The sequence below is a fragment of the Lagopus leucura genome, unplaced genomic scaffold (assembly GCF_019238085.1).
Source record: "Lagopus leucura isolate 7727_CA_CO unplaced genomic scaffold, USGS_WTPT01 Super-Scaffold_100001, whole genome shotgun sequence".
Classification (NCBI taxonomy): Eukaryota; Metazoa; Chordata; class Aves; order Galliformes; family Phasianidae; genus Lagopus; species Lagopus leucura.
The window spans coordinates 63,841,385-63,863,793 of NW_024962262.1; the positions used below are offsets into that span (position 1 = coordinate 63,841,385).

A 22,409-nucleotide genomic window follows, 5' to 3' on the forward strand; every position below is an offset into this window, starting at 1 on the left:
TGCTTGTTATAGTTGTCTCCCATTCCACACACTACTTCTGAAGAGAAAATTATGAAAAATTCTTACTGAACAGCTAATTTATCAGTCTGACATTACCATCTATCACAAGGGAAGGCCTGCTGTTAGGAAAATCAAGATTATTGGTTCAGGGGTTTTGTTTCTTCATGTGAAATGAAGGTTAGTGAGACAATGTACATATCTGAGAAATGTCCTGTGCATTTTAAGTCCAGAGTCCCATAGATCACTTATTTTTCTGCAGTCTGCTGTAGCAATCACTATTCTCATTGACTGTCTATAGCAGTCCTGCTGCTAAAGATTCCATTCCAAGCAAAAGGGATTTGAATTTCTTTTCCTTCACAAACTATGATGCAGTCCATCAGAAAAGTTTAATACTTTAAGGTTAATATTAGATCTAACCATGTATATTTCAGTATAGCACCTTATTAACTACAGACTCAAACAGCTCAGGGCTGGCAGGCAATATGTAAGGAATGACATACAGACACCTACATTGATTTCTGTACTGTTGAACTGTAATTCAGCAGCTGGAAGCCCTGTGCAGTACAAGGCTTTTCATGTGACAGTGAGTGACTGCACATGGGCAAATTAGTCTGGCCCTATTGCTGAATGAGAGCTAGTTTCTATGTAAAAAAAAAAACAACCAAGCAAACAAACAAACAGAAAAACCTCTAATGAGCAAGACAAAAACTTTAAAAAAAAAAACTAAAAAATCAGAAATTCAAGAAGTAATTTTTAACCTTTTTAATAAGTAGTGATATCTACAAATTCAGAAAATGTTCAAAAGCTACAGTCTCTCTCTGATCTTGCTGCAAACCTTCAGATTTTTGATTTTTTATTTTATTTTGGAGGACTGGTTGTGTGTACTCCGAATTTACACATTTGTGGCCTGAGGAACTCATTCAATATGTAAGTCTCATGCAATCAACTTTCTGCTTAGTGGCATAGCAGAATAGAGACAAGTTTATTAATGAAGAAATATAGCTCAGTAATCACATTCAGCCAGTTTGTATCACACTTGTATGATAGTATTCAGTGCAATGATAATACCCAGCCTTTTCCAAATCTACATCCACTGAATTCTAAGCAGAGGAAAATTGCACGTTGTGTCTTTGCAATTGTATAGATGTAAGACATGATGACTTGCCAAAGACATCACAACATACCACTCAGTGAGAAGATTGGAATTTATTAGTTCCCAGTTTGCAGTTACATTTCAGAAAACAATATTTTATTTTATTTTAAAACTTGGCCTAACCCACTATGTGAAAGATATAATAAGACAGTTACAATCTGGTAAAAGGGTACAAGTTATCAAGATACAAAAATAGTCATGTGAACCAGTGGGCAGCATAGCAGCAAGTGATGATTTGTGTAGGCAAGGAAGGACTCTAGAGGAATCCCTGCAGATCACCCTGCTCTAAGGGAAGATTTGCAGGTCCCACATGATCAAGTATCATGGTTGAAAGCTGTATGTATACTTATTTTTCTTCTATTTCCTTTTTAGTCATGTTTATAACAAGGCTTTGAGAAACTGCCTTAGGATGTGAAACTTCCTTGAAAACACGAACATGTTCTACCTACCTACCTGCCTGCTGGGCTTGGCAGATAACACTGGCAATCTAAGTGGGTCATTGACTTTGTTAGAAGTATTTGCTTCTCCATCAGACCTAGGAATTTAGTAATTTTTTGCATCCCTCCACCTGGAAGGCTGAAGATATTTAATCAGTACTTTTTCCTCTGAAATGAATGGAAAGAATCTTATTTGTGTGTGAGAGATTTTGATTCCATCTGCCTTGGCCTTCTACAATTTCATTTTGAAGAGTCAATATTACAAATACATGGCATGCTTGTAAGTGTGTAGGTATCGCCTGTGCATAAGTGCTATAATTGCTTTACAATGTACAATAAAAAGAAGTCCCATATTTAAGCACACAACATTTCCCCTCTCTCAGCCCTCAGCATTTCTAGATGTTGTTCATGGCTCTGAATTCACTCCTTTAACACATCTTTAAGAATTCATTTAGAAAGAGGTTGAGGAAGGTGTCTGATAATTATCACTGCTTCTCACAAAATCATTGCATTTCCCATGAAGAATCTGTTGAATCTGAAGTTGGAACTGGCGTCATCACAGTGTATGATAACTCGATGATTAAGAGAGCAATTCAAACTGCCCATACAAGATGACATTTCACCAACCACAAAATATTCTCTTTTTGCTAATTACAACTAGCAGGTTCTTAGCAAGCCAGTGTTTTTAATTAGAGCTTATACAATAAGAATTTGTTTTGATTAAAAAAAAAAAAAGTTTAGAAGTTAGGCAGTGCCCTCTCCTGGACAGAGGTTCCCAAAGCAGAAGTTTACAAAGCGTCCCAGATGTTGCCTATTAGCAAAAATGGGCACAAACCAGCATGTTAATCTGCTGTATGCATTTGTTTGCTGCAAGAAAGTACATGTTGTACTTCCTCACATTTCAGTCTACTTAAAAGGAGTCTGTGCAACAAAAACTATTTCTAGTTAAAATAGCAAAGACCTTTGGGTTAATTTAGTTTGAACTCATCAAGCTAGAGTTGACAGTGCAAATTTATCATAAGAAACAGCAGTAATATTTAGCGATGTTTATTCCAGTTTTTACAAAAATCAACTCAAATTTTCAGAAATAAGGATGATGGAGAAATACTTAATTGAAGCTCACTTTTTAGGTGTCATTTAACATGTCTTTATGGTTCTCTTTCAAGGTCAAAGCAATGGAGCTATGCTGAAAAGCTCCAAAGTGTCTTTTCCTATTTATCCTTTCTTGACTGTTTTAATAAATGAATGAATTTAAGTTTCATCTAACGACTCCAATCTCATGACTCTTGACTTCAGTCTGTTAAAATTAAATAAATAATAATAACAAACTTAACAAAGATCCAGATTAAGCAGAACATTCTTAAGATTTTACAGCATCTCACCACAAAGATGATAGATATGGATTTCCCCAGTAGTTCATTTAAAACTTGCATTTAAATCCCTTCAGAGGTGAACTATTAAACTGTAATAATCCAGCATTTACAGGAAAATTTAAATTAATGGCATAAAAAGCATACCCACTCAATACTCACTTAGTCATACCCACTCAATGAGCATTTACAGTTCTCAGCACATTCCTATGATTTTTTCAGCATGGAAAACACAGAGGAAAATAGTTGTTTGGTGTAAATTGCAAATGATACCTACAAAACGGCTGGCAGGTTGTTTTGTACACTAGCTTAAACACAAAACAAAGTAGCTATTGTATTTATTTACTTTAATTTTAACCACTTTCTAAAAATCTGCAGACTTCTCATAAATAGACTGCCCATATAGAACAGCCAAACTACATTCTAAACTGTTTTTCTTCTGACTGTTCACTTCAAAGGTGTGCTTCTACTGAGAAATGAAGCCTTAGCATACATGTGGGAATGGCCCTGGAGTAGGGATCAAGATCTGCATATAATATTGCTCTTCAGGAAATCTTTATTCATTACATACATGCACCTACAGCTGTAAGCATCTCTGCTCTAGCAAGTAAGCTCCCCTGCCTTCTGCTAAGAGCTGTAAGCTCAAGAGTACAGACCTCCTCATTAATGGTCACAGCTGGTCATTAGATGATCACTGAATCTTTCTTGATGACCTACTAATGAACTTCCCACTGGCTTTGTGTGAAGATTGGTCAAAGTAGACTGTATAGGTAATTTATAGCTGAACACCTGGCACGTTAATGGCCTTTGCTCAGCAACTGTAATTTACACAGTGCTATTAAGAGGCAGTACATCCTTCCCAATCTATTTCTCAGGTGAAATATTTCATGTTGAAAGGAAACTTTGGATTTTGTGTTTAAAAAGGTGTTCAAATATTTTATTTAGGGGGAAAAGTTCTTTAAGAATTTAAGAAAGTCTATTATCTTACAGAGGTTGTTTGGTTGTTTTTATTGTTTTGTTGTTTTGTTTTGTTTTGTTTTGTTTTACATTTCTCCCCTCAATATATATATATGCTTTTTAAGAGAAAGAAAAAAAAAAATGCAACATATGTATGTTAGTATTTGCCTGTTAGTCTTAGAGGCCTCCACAGTGTATAAAGCAGCTTACTGGGTGCCTATTAGCTGCAAGAGCCCAGAGAGATTTGATGGTTCAGAACCCATGGTGCCTAATCTCTGTGAATGCTGGATAAATTGTCCAGAAGCCACAGTTCCAACAGCTGTCATCTTACCAGCTCCTAAGAGCCAAAAATTTTCAGCCATACCCTGATTTGGTAGGAAAGCTGCAGAAAAAAACCCAAGAAGTGGCAGTGATGAGTTAGCGCTCTTCCTTCTGACAGTGATGTCAGCATAGGGGTTATCCATTTATCACAGAACCTTGCTATGAGCTGTGATTACTAGGCATTTCACAGCCTTGAACATATGCTAGACTGGATGACTGTAGCCAATGTATTCATAATCCCTCATGGTTTTGTTTTTTCATTTCCACATATCTGTGTGTTACAGTTAGTTTATATATATTGTGCATTCGCTCTGAGAAAGCAAGTTTGCATCTACTCAAATGTCCTGGGAACAGTCAGGAAGTTTATCACATCCCATTTTTCATGCCCTTGACTCTCATTAATTGGTGTCATAATGACCATCTCATTCCCTGCAAATGGCTTCAGAATCGCCAAAATCTCTCCAGTGAGATCCATCTTTCAGATGGCACTTTCTGAGCTCTCCCTGTATAGTGATCAAGGAGATTGGTTTCTAGGAAGGTGTACTGACCATTCAGGAGGTGATGTTGTAAGAAGATGATTTTGCAAAGAACAGTCCTGTGCACTACTCCAAGGAGCAGAGAAAATATATTTAAAAGAGTTTTTGCCCTCTCTTCAAAGATCTTTAGCTTATTTTCTCTTTGCTCTGAATGACATGAAATTGTCTCCTTAACCAGAGATGCGGGTTCAAACTTTTTGATTATGAGTGAGACCTTCTCCTGTTTTCAAGTACTGGTATACTCCTGTCTCCTTAGTAGGCATTGCTGACAAATGACATATTGTTGTATCAACTGTAGGTAAGCTTTATTAAAATGATTAAAAGCAGCTCAATTTCTAATGCGATTCTGCACCGTTTGTGGTGTGGAAATGAGAATTCAAGCCTGTTAGAGGAGTCAGATTCTTTCATTGAAAATCATAAATCATTTCAGATAAGACATATTTAATAATTACTCATCTTCCTGTTATACAGCATCCTGAATTTGTTTCCATATTAAAAAAAAAAAAAAAAAAAAAAAAAGTTCAAAAATTTTAAGAGATTTGAGAAAGCATACAAAGTTGAATCCTGTTCTTATGCAACATTTAAACTCAATTTTATTGTCTTTATTTTCAGGAAATACAATGAAAGCCATCTGCAAGTAAAGTAGATATGTTTGGACATTTCCAGCAATGATTGGAAGTTGAGGGTGTTTACAGATGTACATTGTTTAAAACAGCTACTGATTCAAACATGAATCTTTTTTGTAAATTCTGAAATAACATATTTTCCTTCTTTCTTTTTAACAGGGGGTTCTGCTAATCTAACCTGCCGAGCTTTCTTTGGATATAGTGGAGATGTCAGTCCTTTAATCTACTGGATGAAAGGGGAGAAGTTTATTGAAGATTTGGACGATAGTCGAGTCTGGGAAAGTGATATCAGGTAAAAAAAAATATATATATACATATATATAGTCTCTTAGTCAATATCTTTTTTGACAGTTAATGTAGTAATTACTATAGATTAATTCAGGAACATTTGGGGTTCGGTCCCTTTTTTACAATGTTCACTTAAATTTTTTCAATTTCATTTGTAGAGAATGGAAAAATATAGCAAGACCTGATGCAAAGAGAGCTGCAAAAGCTCATTTAGTGTCATAATGACTTTTCCAAACTGTGGAAAACTACCGAAACCAGTAGCACTAAGTTACTAAACATTAGCACTGGTTACTGAAAAAAAATAAAGTAAATATACCAAGAAAAGTAGGTCAAAATAAGTATTTTAAAATTCAAGTTCTTAAATAAATGCTGAAGTCTGACTTCTCTTTCTGAATATTTTGACTGTTCTTCTTCAAAGAAAGAACTGAGTTTCCTGGGATGTTATTTGGCCTGTGAGATCTAAACCTCCTGTTATGTGGGCTGGTTATAGCTGCTGAAATATTTGTTATAGAAAGAATCTGGTGATTCACGTCATGTACTTTTCCTGTTTCTAAAAGTGTTATCTCATTTGGATACTGAGAAAAAAAAATGGGTTTGTACAGTGAATAACATACTTGACATAGCTTCCCAACTCCAGTATAATGTAATTACTTGGATCTAAAGAGATTCTGTTTTCATTTATAATTGTGTGTGTGTATATGACTGTCTTTGTACATCATGGATAAACACAGAAATGTTGGAAAATCTAATTGTGTACTATCAAGGAAGTTAAATAATCACAGGTGTATTATATTCACAATAATTGTCTATAATAGAACTATGAGCTTATTTTTACCTGAACTCATACATGAGAGTTTATTACTTCATAGTATACACATAGCCACATAGATGTTCAGGGTCTTTTGTTTTTGTATACTGAGATATATTTCATCAGTGTACGTCAATTTTATTCTATAAATTTCAAGATCAATGCACTAAATAGCACAAGACAACTAGATTAGCTGCATTTCTTATGTAAAAATATTCATAAGCCTTTCAAGCAGATGTGGCATTTTGAAAGCTAACAAAAAAAGACAAAAAACCTTATTACCACTTTTTTCTTTTGTGGACTGAGGACCCAGAAGACTGGCTTCCACATATTTTGTCAGGTGTGAAGTAAGGGAGAAGTGTGTAGAAGTTTCTCATTTGCTTTTCCAGATTTCTAAAGCCGCTGTTAGGCTTGATAAGGGGGAAAGCAACAGGAAGACAAGTAGAAAGTTATGCTGGTCTTTGCTTTTCATTGTTGTCTGTATGAATGAGTGGCATCTGGCATTCTAGCTTATTTTACTGACTTACTTACAATACTAAATTTTATAATACATTGAAGTAATATACTTTTCAGTATACAAACTGTGTGTTGGTCAAGACTACTAGCATCACTCTAAACCTGAAAATAACTGTATTCACTTTTTCTGTTCTAACATTTCAAGACTCTACAAACTACTGATCAGGGTCTCCATCAGAGTGTGCAATAATGTGTTATCAGTGTGTGCATCATCGTGTTTAAATACAATTAACTGAAACTCTCATTAATATCTACAAAACTAAACCTCTTCATTAGAAGTGAATGAGAAAAAGGCATGATATAATTTAATTAGGATTTCATAAAACCATAGCTAAATTTGAAGCCTGAGAGCTGAGAATTCTAAGTAGCACTATTATGTCATTGTTATCTATTCCTATACTGTGACACAAGCAGAAGAGCAGACATGATTTTTTTTTATTAGGGTTCTCAAGGAACATCTTGGGGAACAGGAAGTTTCTATCTCATTGATTCTCAATTCTGTGGAGGAAGGAGACCTCGGCAATTACTCATGCTATGTTGAGAATGGAAACGGACGCCGGCACGCCAGTATTCTCCTACATAAAAGGGGTAAATATAAATCTTCTTCCCATTAAATGATACATTGTAGGGGGAACCTGACTGTGTGTGTAAAACTTCCTTTTGACAAAAATGTTAATTTTGTTTTCCTGAGATATTAATAGGTAATGATTGTTTTCCCCAGGCATTCATATAACTTTCAAAATAAAACAGAAAGGTTGCTGTTAATTCGGGCTGTCACTAGCATAAACATAATAGCACCTTTTAATTATATTTCTTTCACGGATGCATTTAATAATTCATGAACTTTAAAACTAATGAAGACTCAGTAGAGAAAAAAAAATAGTAGGAAGTTAAAGTTAATAAAACCAGAATCATTTTCTCTAAAAAATAAAATCAAATATTAAAAAAAAAAAAAAGCCAGCGACAAATAAATTCTATTTCTATCAATGCAGACACATAATAGAATAATATACATAGCAATGTAGTCACCTCATAGAATCCCAGTGTGGTTGAGGTTGGAATGGGCCTCAGGCAACCTAACCCAATCCCTACCCAAGCAGACTGCCCAGGACTATGCCTAAGTGTCTTCTGAAGATCTCCAGGAGGCACAGCCTGCCTGGGCAGCCTGTGTCAGGGCTCTGTTACCTGCACAGTAAACTTTCTGAAGTTCAGACAGAGTGTCCTGCATTCCATTTTGAGCCAATTGCCTCTTGTCCTGTCTCTGGACACCACTGAGAAGAGTCTGGCTCTGTCCTTTTTGCACCTTCCCTATCAGGTATTTATACATATTGCTGGTTCCGCTAAGCCTCATGTCCTCCAGGCTGAACAGTCCCAGCCTTTCCTCACAGGAGGGATGCTCCAGAGACCCTTCGTCATTTCCCTGGCTCTTTGCAGTGGATGCTCCAATATATCTCTTGTACTTTTGATCCTAGAACTGGAACAGTTTCACTGAGTAGAAAGGAAAGATCACTTTGCCCCACCGCTTGACAGTAATTTGTGTAATACAGTCAAGAACACAATTAGCTATCTTTGCTGCAAGGGCGCATTGCTACATCGTGTTCAGCCTGGTGCCCATCAGTACCTCCAAATTCTTTTTTCTTTAGATGTTTTCACACAAGGTGGCCCCCAGCTTGTACCAGTCCCCAGACTTGTTCCTCCAGTTTGCTGTCAACACATTTCTCCAGCCTCTCCTGCTCCCTCTGGATGGAAGCACAACCTTCTGACATATCAGTCACTCCTTCTAGTTTTTTGTCATCTGCAAACTTGCTGTGGAAACACTCTGTCCCCTTCACTTTTATCCTCAGAAAAGATGTCAAACAGGACTGGACCCAGTATTGACCCCTGTGGTATGCCACTAGTTACTGGTCTCTCACTAGACTTCGCACCAATTGACCCCTGTGCTTAGTCAGTTTTCAATCCACTTCGCTGTCTGCAGTCCAGCCTGTCAGAGTACCTAGTAGTCTGACTGTGGATCCTTTCCTTATAACATTTGCATAGCACCAGTGTTTCTGAAGTGAAGACGGAAATACCTAAAGATCTTCCTAATTTTACTCACCGCTCACATTCCATGATGTCAGCCTGATGTCCACAGAGATCTTGTATGAAGATAATTACAGAGAGGTGGAGGGTCTCTCACAAAGCAAGGTTCCTAGATTCTATTTCTTCACTTTACTTCCCATAAGGTGCTTCACATGCCTAGGCTTGATGCATCACACTTCATCCTACTGGTTTAAGACAGCAAGGAGTGTCCATACTTTGCTTTCATTACTGTGCTTTTTTTTAGACTGTACAGGTAAGCACACTAGGTTCATACTATGGTATTGAAATACTTATGGCATCTCAATTTATATCACAGCAATGATGTCTTCTTTACTTCTAACCCTGCAACATGCAAAATCTGTCAGAGTTTAACAGGAAGCCACAACCCACGATGGTGTGATTCGTTTGTTTAAGCAGATGGACTTTTCTGTACCCCCAGTGAACTGAAAAGAAATAATTCATGGCTATTTTTATGAACTTTTCTCAATGATTCTCAGGAGATGTGGGTGTAATTACTAGATGTTCCACTTAGATAGGCATTTGGCATATTTTCTCAGATGGACTGAAATGGAAAATTAACTTAAGTAATTGGAACTTTAAAGTATACAAGTTGGTGGCCACAGACACCTATTTCAGAGCAAAAATCTAAAAGTAAATAAAACAGAAACCCACTCAGATCAAATGTGTTGTCCTTCTTTAATAGCAAAGTGATTACATGAAGTGCTGAAGACAGAATTTTAAGGCTTTAATTACTTTAAAACCAATAATTAACTAACTGACACATATTAAGTCATTTGTTGATGTTTAGTTCCTATTTTCCCTTCCATACAAGCAATAACACCAAGAGTGACATGGCACATAAGCCATTTTTGTTATGTGACCGCCAGCTTTTAAATCTATCTAAATCTAAAGTGTGCATGCATAAATTTTGCAAGGGTCCTACTTTCCTTCATTCCCCTTTCAGAGAAATCAGTATGTGAAACTCATTACAGTATGTGGCCTCATGATGACATACTGAAGAGGAAGTAATCTCAATATTTAATTGCCCTTTTAAATAGTAAAATGTAAAAATAGCAAAAGCTCCTCAAAAAGATTAAGTAAGGCTAAATCTGAAATTGTGATTTAGAATCAAAATCTGTTGTGCCCATAAAAAACAAAAGACACCTGTTATAAGCCTTCAATATAATTTGTATGTTGACAACTGTTTTGGTGAAATGATAAATTAACCATGACAGACAGAAATGCAAGCTCGTCTCTCAGGTTTCCTTGGAAGAGGAGCTTTGTACTGCTTGCTTAGTCTCCTGCATATCACCATGACAACACTTTGTTTTAGGTTTCCTGTTTAGATCCACATTTAGTCTCTGCTAGGAATTATTTAGCTTTTTATTAATTTCTGATTATTTACTCACATAGAACAATGGAGGCCTGAAATAAGGCAAACTGGCTTTCTAAACAGCAAGTTATTAGTTTTACATGGTTTTCTAGTTATAGATCTTGCTTCTTTTTTTTTTTTTTTATTAAACCAGTGTAAGAAAACAGAAATGCTAAATCTCAAATGTTCACTATTTACCTGAAGAAAATTTTATAGTCACTCATATATCATATGTGGCACATTATCACTCAGATCAATAGGAGCAAGAAAGCAGGAAGCAGGAATAATATCCTGGTCTGCATCAAAAGAAGCACAGCCATTAGGTTGAGGGAGGTGATCCTGCCCCTCTACTCTGCACTGGTGAGGTCTCACCTGGAGTACTGCAGCCAGATGTAGAGTCCTCAGTGCAGGAGAGACACAGACTTGGTGGAGCATGTTCAGAGGAGGGCCACAAATTGAACAAAGGGATGGAACAAGTCTCCTATGAGGACAAGCTGAGAGAGCTGAGACTGTTCAGCCCGGAGATGAGAAGGTCCTGAGGAGACCTGAAGCTGCTTTTCAGTATCTAAGGGGGGGCTGTAAGAAAGAAGGGGGCAGACTCTTGAGCAGAGTCTGTTGCAATAGCTCTGAGCAACCTGATCTAGCTGTGGTATCCATGTTTATTGCAGGGAAGTTGGACTGGATGGCTTTTAAGGGTCCCTTCCAACTCAAACAATTCTGTGATTCTCTACAACCTTGAAATTCCAGCTTGAGCTTTTGGATATGCCTACAATTACACATCCTGAAAGGGCAAGTGATTGAAAGTCTAAATCCCTGGGAACGTCCTGCTTGAATCCTTCTTACCATTCATGCCAGTCAGTCCAACAGGGAGCCATTTACCTAACACACAAGCTCATGGTGTTCCCTTCGCACACCAGCACCCAGAGCATGCAGCCAAGTGAGGGGGCTTCTACTTTCTCCCTGATTCAACCCTGGAATAAAAATTCTGAGCCTCTCATGTTCTAAGAGAAAGCTCATAGAGAGGTGCAGGAAAATCTACCCCAGGTTAGGAATCTGGCCCCAGAGGTGATCTGGGCTCTCTGAGCCCAGGTACTGGCACTCTGCATCTCTGGCTGTGTAACCCTGGTTTTCTCCTGATCTTCTATTACATTCTGACTGCCACAGGATAAAACCTATGATCAATGATTTTGTGCAGCTGGCTAATCAGTTTTAGACACTGGACTTTCTTCAAATTCTGTGTATAGGGAGCATTTAACATAGAGCCGGAGGAGAGGAAGCAAAGCATTTTAAGTGTAGTAATGTCAATAGAGAAGGACCAACACCCAAGAGATCTAACTTTCATTCTCTTTCTGCAACTGCTGACCAAATTTCTTTCTATCAACTTTAAAGTAATCAAGTTATTTTCTATTTTTTGTGAGCAGAAAAATCCACTTGTTGAGATCCAAGACTGATTTTATTACTTTGTGATGATAGCTATCATGGAGCATTTACAGGTCAATCTTCAACAAGGTAGAGAAAACTAGCAGAAATTAATTTTGAGAATAATACTGACAGCTTCTAAGTACAAATTTATTAATGACAGACAACATACTGCAAGTGATGTAAGGAGTGAATCATAGGTCTATGTCTCTCCTATAGTGAGGACTCCACCTCTGGAGTACTGTGGAGATGTGTAACCCTCACTACAGGAGAAACATAGACCTGTTGGAGTGCATCCAGAGGGGGATCACACAAATAATCCAATGGATGGAGCACTTCTCATGAGACTGAGAGAACTGGGGCTGTTCAGCCTAGAGCAGAGAAGGCTCCAAGATGATACGGTAGTGGCCTTTCAGTATCTAAATGGAGGCTGCAAGAAAAAGAGAAGGGGACAGACTCTTTAGCAGAGGCTGTCGTGATATGAGAGGGGGAAATGGTTTCAAACTAAAAGAGTGGAGATTTAAGTTGGATACAAGGAAAAAATATTTTACAATGAGGGTGGCAAGACACTGGAATAAATTGCTCAAAGATGTGGTTGATGCCCTGTCCCCAGAGACTTTGAAGGTGAAGCTGAACGAGTCCCTGGGCAACATGATCTAGCTGTGGCGTCCCTGTTCATTGCAGGGGAGCTGGACTAGATGACCTTTAAAGGTCCCTTCCAACTCTAAGGATACTGTGATTCTGTGATACACTGTAATTCTATTTTTTCACAGGCTTTTAATTCAAGAAGACAAACCCTCATGTAACAAATAAAAACGTAATGCATAATGAGAAAGAATGTTCTTCTACAGTATTATGTCATACAAAGTATGACTTTTATGCTGGATGAAATCCCTTCTGGTCTCATTTAATTATAAATTCAGCTGGAAATCAAGATTATTGTTTTATTTTGTGATTACTTTTTTGAAAAATTTTTTTTGCATACTTGCAACTAAAATTCTGAAGCAAAAATAATCTCGAATTCTATATTATCATAATGTTTATTTTAGTTATATTTTTAGAAGCTAAATAATATACTTAAATTTCTCTTGGAATAGCTAACAAACGTGGGAACAGGTAATATATCTTATGCGATTTTGTCAGTGTCTTCTTATCTTTCTTCTCTTTTTCTCAGTGCAATTTTCAGTGCTGTTTTGGGTTTATTTTCCTCTGTCATTGAGTATCTATGACGTTCTTTCATTGAGCAGTTGAGTAACTCAGGGATGGTTAAAGCAGCTTTTTACTTTTTTTCAATGGAAACAAGGAATTTAAACAAAATAAATTGTTACAAGGAAGAGATCTGTTCTGTTTGAATTTGCCCATGAAAATACATGTTTGAAATGGAAGCAAGTTATGCTCATAGAAACATGGGATTAGTGTTTCCTTTATAATTTAATAGCAAATTCTGAATAGTAGGAAACTCTGACTTTTCTTCCTCCAGCTGTTAATGGTAATGGAATTGTTGACAAGCACATTAAATTACTGTGTCATTCACAACGTAGTGTAAATTTGTTTTATGAATTAAGATCTTGAATAATGTAAATTTTTGATCTCATGAGCATTTCAGTCATTAGATACAGTTTCTTACAGTAGTAGTCATGTGTGACAATTAAAAGAACCAGCTCTTCCGACCTCTGTGAAGAAACCTTGTGTTACAGTTCCCTTTGCCATAATGCTTCATGGTGCTTCTGAAATTTCTGAATGGCTCATATCATATGAGATACGAGAGAAAGGAGTTTCATATTGCAGCTTCTGTTAATTGCCTTTAATTACTTGAAAATATCAAGCAGGAATTTTAAGAGCACAACTCTTAAGTCTAAGTGGAATCAAAACTACTCTGAAACTCAGATCCACGTGGTTTGTTAAGACCTCACACACATGTATCTTCCAGCATATAATGCATTCAGCTTTTACTCTGCACAGCAGGAAAAGCTCTTATGAGCTCCTCTCTGTTTCAGAATTGAAAGCAAAATTTGATTTGATCTGATGGGAATTGATTTCCTCCCCTATGGCCATTGAAGAAACCTACAGGATGTCTTCTACTGAGCAGTACAAAGATACAGTCACTCAAGAAGTTCGTGATGCTGGGCCAAAAGTGTAAAACATCCTGCCTACTTTCCACAAGCCTAACCAAAAATGACTGCTCTTTTTACACTCAGTATCTCATCTAAAATCAGTAAATTAGCAAAGTGCTCTTGAATGGTATTGGACAGATAGTATTCATAAAACTCTTCATCAGCAAGGTTTTTCTCATCCTTTTAAAACTGAAGACTTCTCCAGTGAAAAGATTAGCCAGATTACCAAGCATGTGCCTAAATCCAGTTCTTCTCTGAAGAACTGTCAAGTAAGTCGGTCGTTTAAGATATTCCTTTTAAAAACAGCTTTTGTTCCACTTTTGAGATATGTTCTTTTTATGTAATGTCTATATATATAACTTCAATTCTAACTTTGATTAACAAGGAAGAAAATATTTTAAAGTAAAATGTCACAGATTGCTTTATAAGCCACGCAGATGTAAATTATTCATTAATGCTATCCTTAGGAAGAAATGTAAACAGCATGTTTTATGATTTTGCATCCTTAGAACTTGGTACTCTATTTTCTTCACATTTTAGCACCTCCAAGTGCTTCTTACATTCGTTTTTTTCAGCAGATCTAAAAGAAGTAATGGAGTGGGATGTTTGATTTCTGTATGGCAATAAGCAAATAAAAGCTGTCCTAATCAGTAATGTTTAAGTCATACACAATTTGCTTACTTGGTAAACTAACTAGACATTATTTCAATTCAGCATCACAATGATTTTTTTTTTCCTTCAGTTTGAAGTATAAACTGCCTTTAAAATGCAGTGTTCTGTATATAAATCTAGTGTACTTCAATGGTATTGCAGCATCTATGTCTTTTCCAATCTTGTCTTTCCTTAGAATAACATACTCAAGACTGTAATTATTCTTCTGTTGAGAACATGTATACCACACTTCTCAGAAGGAATAAAAATGTCAACGCTAGGAATATAATAACCATTATCATACATGATTTTCTGTATTTTGGTAGCACTGAGAAATTCAATGGAACCGCAGCTTGGATATGCTGCCTGTTGTACCAGTGAATGGGTTGACAAGATTCCAATCTTGGATTGGTACTAATACATATATACATATATGAATAGGGAGTATATAGAATCACAGAATCGCTCAGGGTGGAAAAGACATTAAAGATCATCAAGTCCAACCACAACCTAACCACACCACCCTAACAACCCTCTGCTAAATCACATCCCTGAGCACCACGTCCAAACGGTTTTTAAACACAGTCAGGGATGGTGACTCAACCACCTCCCTGGGGAGCCTATTCCAGTGCTTATATTATATTTTGATCTAGTAAATAGGGTGAGATAACTCAGTATTTCTAACAGATAAAATGAAGCTACTGCACTGAAAAACATAAAAAATAAAAAAAATAAAAAACAAAAACACAAAACTACCTGCAACTTAAATTACCCATCTTAAGTGAACTCTGCAGACATCTACTGTCCTGTGTGACCCTTTGCTGGCAGTAAGCGTATGCTTTTTTTAAGAAATGGTTTCATGATCAAGCTAATGAACACTTCATGTCTGCTACTCCAAATCTATGGGCTTCAGAAGTGTTATTGTCCTACATTTGTCAGTTGGTTATTTGCAACATTATCCATAAAGCAATCTTCCTTAAATACAAACAGATTTATTTGGTACTTTGAAACAAATGAAGAAAAATCTCAAAATGTAGGGAGTTGAATATATATATATAATAATACAAATGCATGTATATATGTACATTAAAAAAAGGAAAAAACAGCATTCTTCTCCATTCTCAAACTGTGAGTATGGTTTCTTTCTTCGTCATGTCTGTCTACTGTTTACTGCTGATGTGTGAAATGAGATTCAGATGAATCACCTGGCCTTCTCCTTCCTTTATTGGAAACACACCTCTGCAGTCAAAACTACATCTTATGATGCATCTCTCCAGGTTACCAGTATCTGCCTTTTTTCCATTCTCTCACAGAAAACAATAGCTGAGAGTTTTAGAAATCATCATCTTTTACTGCTCCCCTTCCTAATGATATACATTATCTCAATGTTTACTTAATAATTGAAGTCTTGGAACCTATATCTAGATAAATTGAAGATTGAATCTAAGCAAGCATTTAGCTTTATAAGTGAAATTGTCCAAGACAAGCAGAGAAGGAAAATGAGTCTAGGCACAAAGTTACAAAGATTTAAGTGTGGGATAACCTGAAGCTCTGTGAATAGTCCCATTGACTTCAGAAGGATTACTTATAGTCTGTGAAGTTAAGCAATCTGCGTGACTGCAAAATTGAAACCTTAGATAGACTGTAATTGGATTTTGAAAAAGCTTCAGAAATTGAATACACAGCTATAAATCACGCATCCTCTAAGAGTTATAAATCACCCAAAAGGATGCTTGAAATATAATTATTTTTCTTAGTAGTTCAGCTGTATACAAACTAATGAATAGAATAAGATTAATTTTAAATTATCACAGATCATTAAATGTAAGGTCTCTGAAGCACATTGTATAAGTCACAATATATGAATATTGAAGGCACCCTTTTATTTACTTTCTTGTAAACTAAGATAAGTACATTACACATGTGACAGAGAGAAGGGAAGCTTATAAAAAATTAAGTTCAGGTGAAGATCAAAGATATGCTTGATAATTAGGATAGGATCAGTATAAAATGAGTACGTTTATTTCCATTGCATCATGCAGATGTTTAGAGAGGACGTACTTTATTTTAATTAGCTGTTTCTTTCTTTGGCTTTCCAGGCCAAAGACTCCTGATAAGGAAAAAAAATTGTAGCCATTGGTCAAACTGCTTGTAACAAATCTCATTTTAAATTGAAGCTATTTATTCAGAAACCAATCTACGACTGCAGCAGTAATCAATGTGTTTTCCCTTGGAGTAGAACTGTTTCCGTGCTACCAGAGGACTGTTGTTAATTGCCTGTAACTAAATGATTGCTGTGCTTCTGAACATAGCTCCTTGGCGCTCACTCGTTTGTTGTGTTTAACAGAATGCTTGTCCCCCTAAGAGTTGGCCAAGTAATTTTCCTCTACTACTTTCTACATTCAGTCTTGGCTCCTTAAGGAGGGCAAGGTCTGTAATTTGAGCAACGTAACACAGAGGTTAAATGGGTTTTAAAAGGTTTGCTCTTTTTGTCTCTCCCCTCTGATGTGGTATTGTGCCACAGAAGAGGCACAGAAGAAACTGAACCTTTTTAGCATCCATCCACTACGAGAAACCTACGTTTAAGCAGGAAAAGCAGATCAAAGGCAGTGCAGTGCCTGCTGTAGCAGTCATACTTAAATTGCAAAGCTAAAGACAGAATAAGGCAGCACCAAAAAAAAATCATATTATTACAAAGGCAGCCTCACACTCTGTCCTTGCTATGACATGTTTACTACGCTCTTGCTCTCATGCACATCACCGTCACAAGGCACCATTCAGGAATAACCTCTCCCAGGAAGGAGTCCAGGTACTCCTTCCCACTTCACACAAGGAAATCCAAGACACAGGAAGGTGAAATGATGGCAGCCATCCGAGGGGCCAACACTAATGGCTGGACTGAGCCTGCTGCTTCTGACACCTTCAATTCCGAGTAGCATACAGTGATGCTCTTCAAAAAAATCCTGACGTATACAGCTAGCTTCCCTGTACAGTTTAGCAACCTGGGGAAACACTAGCTCAAGGCTTGAAAGCACACAGTTGCATGCAGCACTGTGCCCAGGCTAATCTGCGCTGCTCTTCACAGTGCCATGCAGATGGGGCTGTACCAGCTTTGGGCCTTTAGGGGCTGGCTTAGGCATTGGCACAGTGGGATGTGAGAATACAGCAGACTGCTGGGCTAATTACTGTGTCTCTGCCTCAGGGCCTGATAAACATCACTCGAGACAGAGGGCGAGGATGTGCTGATAAACATAGCTCAGCATGGATGAAAATACCAGCTTTCTGTGCACAAAGGGTATAGCAAGAAACTGACTTTGCAAACAAATCTGTTTAAGAAAGACCCTTCTTATCCTTCTTGTGCTCATCAATGACTATGGTGGCGGCAGATAAAAAGGAAATTTCTAGAAACTTTTTAGGGTGAATTGAGAAGTTTGTTTCATGCTTGCTTATCAAGCAAATTTAGGGTAGGCTCATCTGTGTTCAGGTTATCAAAGAAAATATACCAGAATAGTCTTGAATTATTTTATGGGTAAAAAAGCACCTGGGAGGGCCTCTCTTATAGCAAAACTGATGCGGTCCATTTATTTGATTTCATGCACAGGGTTAGAGAATGAATAACTACTTGCAGTTATTTTTTCATCTAATCTCAAAATCATTAATTTAGCAAAAACTTCTGTTTTCCAGCTGTAAAGTTTCCCCTCTCTTTTAGTGAGTCATAACAGCAGGCACATAAATAGAGTATTTGGTACCTAGCAACCCAACACATTAAAAACCCTTTTTCCTAGTCCCTACTGAACAGCTGCAACACCTGTAGTACAAAATGATAAACAGGCTATAGTAAGCCCTGAGTAATTTCCATTTCCATTGATGTTGTAAAATACTGTATTATTTGTCTGTGCAAACAATTTTTTTGTTGGCTGTTTTTAATAACATTCCCCTCTCTGGACTAGAAGACTATTAAAAATTATTTAACACAAAGGAGTTTCCAGCACAGTTTTGGAAAGAATGACACAGGACATAAATACTCTTTTATTTTATTTTATTACACTTTTAGAGTCTTCTAGAGAGCAATGAAATCTTACAGTCACTTCAAAATAATAAAAAAGTGTGTGATTCTCAATAGATGTAGTCAAAATGAATGGAATTCTCACATTTTTCTATAAGCTTTTATTTCTCTAATTGAATCATATTGTGTCAAGTCTACATAACCACTAAATAAATAAATAAATAAATAAATAAATAAATAAATAAATAGAAATTTAACCTGTTAGTTGGTTACATCAGGGCTATAGTGCTTTGTTCAGACAGATGCTGCCCACTGGAAGAGGATGATGTGAAAGCAACATGGAGCTGAGCTGAAGCAAAACTGTATGACTTGGATTTCCAAGATTTGATTTCTTGGCATTCCTTAGCACTGAGCAGCGTTGGAAAAATATTGTAAGATTGTAAGGTTGTAAGAGATGCCATGTATTACTTAGTTCAAATTACAACACTGCTAACAACATTCCCACAGTTTTTGTTTGTTGCCAGTTGTCAGTTTCCTATTGATAACCAAAGTAAAAACAAAATGGATGCCATGAAGCTGTTTAAGTTTCCTTGAGCATGCCATGGTTTAGACTGGAAGAATTGAAGGTGATGCATTACTTATTCCCTGATAAGTGACTCTACTGAAGAGGTTACTGTTAGATGTGGCTACATTTGACCAGAGTCCTCATCCTTAGGAACAGAGCTACATGGCATGATCTCAGTCATGTCAATCTCCAGCCCAGAGTGCAGCAAAGGGACCGGGGGTGCCCATGTTCTGAATGATGATGTCAGAACTGACAAATTGGGATGATTTGAAATGGCTAAACGTAAACCAACCCTGCTTGTGGAAAGAGAAGAGAATAAAGATGAGTTGCAGATCACTGGGAAACTGTGTCAAAGCTTTTAGCAGATATCTGAGATGTGTGGTTTTGGATTTCCTAGGATAATTTATCTTCACATCCCTCAAGCTGTTTTTCTCTTTGCTTTCTGTTTATTTGTTTGCTTGTTTTTCTTTTGGGAAAAAAAAAAAAAATCCCTAGTTTGATCTTAGCCAGTAGACTGAAATTCATCCAAAACCTGAGCTTTTTCTTATTTATGTGTGGAGTAAGGGAAGGGATATGTTTTCATTATGCCGTGCCCTCCCCACTCCCCCCCCAAAAAAGAAATTCACTTTTGCTTTCACTGTAAATGGCACGTCAATGTTTATGTTCATAAAATGAATTGTCGTGTATCTGCAGGGAGAGAGATGGACGAGGGTTATCAAATCTCTCTTGTATGTATGCATACTCGCATACATATTCCAGCATCTGTTGTTTTACATAAGAGCAGTTTAGATACTGCACCAAAGGAAAAATTATGTTAATAAAGAAAACACATTCCTAGGTATTTTTTTTCACAGGATCTTCAAATTTAAAAATAAAATAAAATAAAATAAAATAAAATAAAATAAAATAAAATAAAATAAAACAAAATAAAATAAAATAAAATAAAATATCACTCATTTTATATTAGTAATTAACCTAAATATGAAGTCTGCTGTTAATCTCTTCTGTTTTGGAATGTGGCTATTATTGTATTTTGTAATTCTTTGCAGAGCTGATGTATACAGTTGAGCTTGCTGGTGGGCTTGGTGCTATTCTGCTGCTGCTTGTTTGTTTAGTGACTATCTACAAGTGTTACAAGATAGAGATTATGCTCTTCTACAGGAATCATTTTGGAGCTGAAGAACTAGATGGAGGTAAGGCAGCTTTTCAGTATGTTTCTTACCTTCTAAATATGCCTATTTCTCTCCATTAAGACCCAAATTTAATTTCAGTTCAAGATGCGTTAACAACTGCTATTTTTATTTCCCACTGCATTAGGCACTGACTTTAATACACATTCCTCATACAGCACATTAGCAGCAATGACTATTCAGCTGGTGTTTGTGCTGCCTTCTGGCTCTCAAGGTGACACGTGTGTCTTTTAGATCCATGCTTCCATGCTCCCAACACCACATGAAAGTTACCAACACTGAGGCTTTTCAAGGCTGCTCCCTTTTGTCAGTGCTGAAAGCCAGCTTCACTGCCTCTTAAGCATGGAAGTGTCCTCAGTAATTGTATTTCCCTGATAGGCAGAAGTTGAACAGAATACTGCTTGTTTAAATGGATCAGTTTCAATAAACTGTGCTGAGTGTTTGGGAGCACACCCAACAGTCCATTTTCCTGAGTTCATTTACTTAATCACTTGGAGATTGGCTAATGGTCATTAATGCTGTTTTGTGGTTCAAGGAAAGCCAGCTTTAACAAAAGTAGTCTGCAGTGTATGCTCTGGACTGTGTCAAATGTATACATGTGTTTTCTTCTGTTTTTAAGAAACAAAGGAGGTCTTCTCTGCCCACTAATAAAACTGCTGCTGGACAGCAAACCCAGTTGAGCTTCAGGTTCTGATTAATTAGATTTGGTTTCTTGGGTCAGAGTTCTTGATGTTTTGTGCCACCGCTACATCTTTGATGACAGAACCTTCCTTTTTACTGAAATACTGCTGAAAGTTATATTACAGTTCAAGGTAATAGCCTGTGGATAGCATCTATATGTGACATACTTTAAGAAATAGATACTGCACTGGCCAGATCTGTCACTGATACAGGATGAGAGTGGCAGCAAAATTAAAGGTCTCTGTGTAAGGGAAAGCCTTCCGTATTAAGATCACTGGGGAATGACCCATTTTTGCCTCCAACCTAAAAATGCATGAGAATTCAAAATAGAAAATGCTCAGAACAACAAAATGCTGCAGAACATTAGAACATTTTGTATCCTACCAGACTGACGAAAAGGATGTATATTAGTGCAACTCAGTGGGGAAAAAATAATCACAACAGGTTACTTATTTTACAGAAGAGGAAACGGTGGCCCATGACTATGATTCATGAAGTATTTTGACAGACTACTTTTTTTCAGAAGCCAAGATCCTCCCTCATTCAAAATGCAACCCACAGTTCATAGAAGCATGCTTACTTGCATGTATGAATTCAATAATAATCATATCATATGACGAAAGAAGAGACATCTGGTTTAGTAATTATTTAAATAGTTGCAATTTAATATTTTCTCTCTGTTGCAGTAATTCTTACTTTTACAGCTGTCAATTATTGTTACTTCAAATCTCTCCAATTAATTTGCAGACTTACTCTTAGCAAGTGTTACAAACCTGTCTTTCTCTCCTCTTACCCTTTACATCAGTGCCCTAGGAATGGAAATGCTTTAATCGTCCATTTTACGTAAAAAAATTATAGTTTTTAAACTGTACTGTTCTGGAATTCAAGAGAAAGAAAAATAACATCAGTTTGTTTTACTGAGCCAATTTAATTTAATTTACAGGATAAAGCTTAGATTCTCCTTACATGTTCAATGCTGATGCATTGTTTGAATGCTTAATTGAAGTAACACACCAGGAGGAATACTACTTGCAGATTCTCATGACAGAATACTGCAGCTTCTACCGTACTCAGTATAGTATATATACTAGCAACATGGATAAAACCTACTGTGAGAACGAAGATACTGCAGCTGTACTTCTGCTCTGTCTCTCTCACCTGTGCTCTTGCAGAATTAAGAAGATGGAGAGAAAATGCCCCAGGAGGCCAAACCACGGATTGTGTGGAGATAAATTGCAGACATAAATTCAGGTCCTTTCCCTTGGCTTCGCCTCTTACTGACAGACACAAAATGCTGAACTGTAAAATCTTTTTCTGACC

The 22,409-nt window shown here is 36.8% G+C and overlaps 1 protein-coding gene across 1 annotated transcript in view; it reads left to right on the plus strand.

Annotated features, from left to right (window-relative positions):
• The window catches only part of IL1RAPL1 (interleukin 1 receptor accessory protein like 1), a 596,166-nt gene that overhangs the window by 561,292 nt on the left and 12,465 nt on the right, over positions 1–22,409 (plus strand). Inside the window, exons 6-8 of the mRNA XM_042867960.1 lie at positions 5,560–5,692; positions 7,455–7,600; positions 20,268–20,411. Of these exons, the coding sequence (XP_042723894.1) occupies positions 5,560–5,692; positions 7,455–7,600; positions 20,268–20,411 (423 nt within the window). The remainder of the gene's footprint in view (positions 1–5,559; positions 5,693–7,454; positions 7,601–20,267; positions 20,412–22,409) is intronic.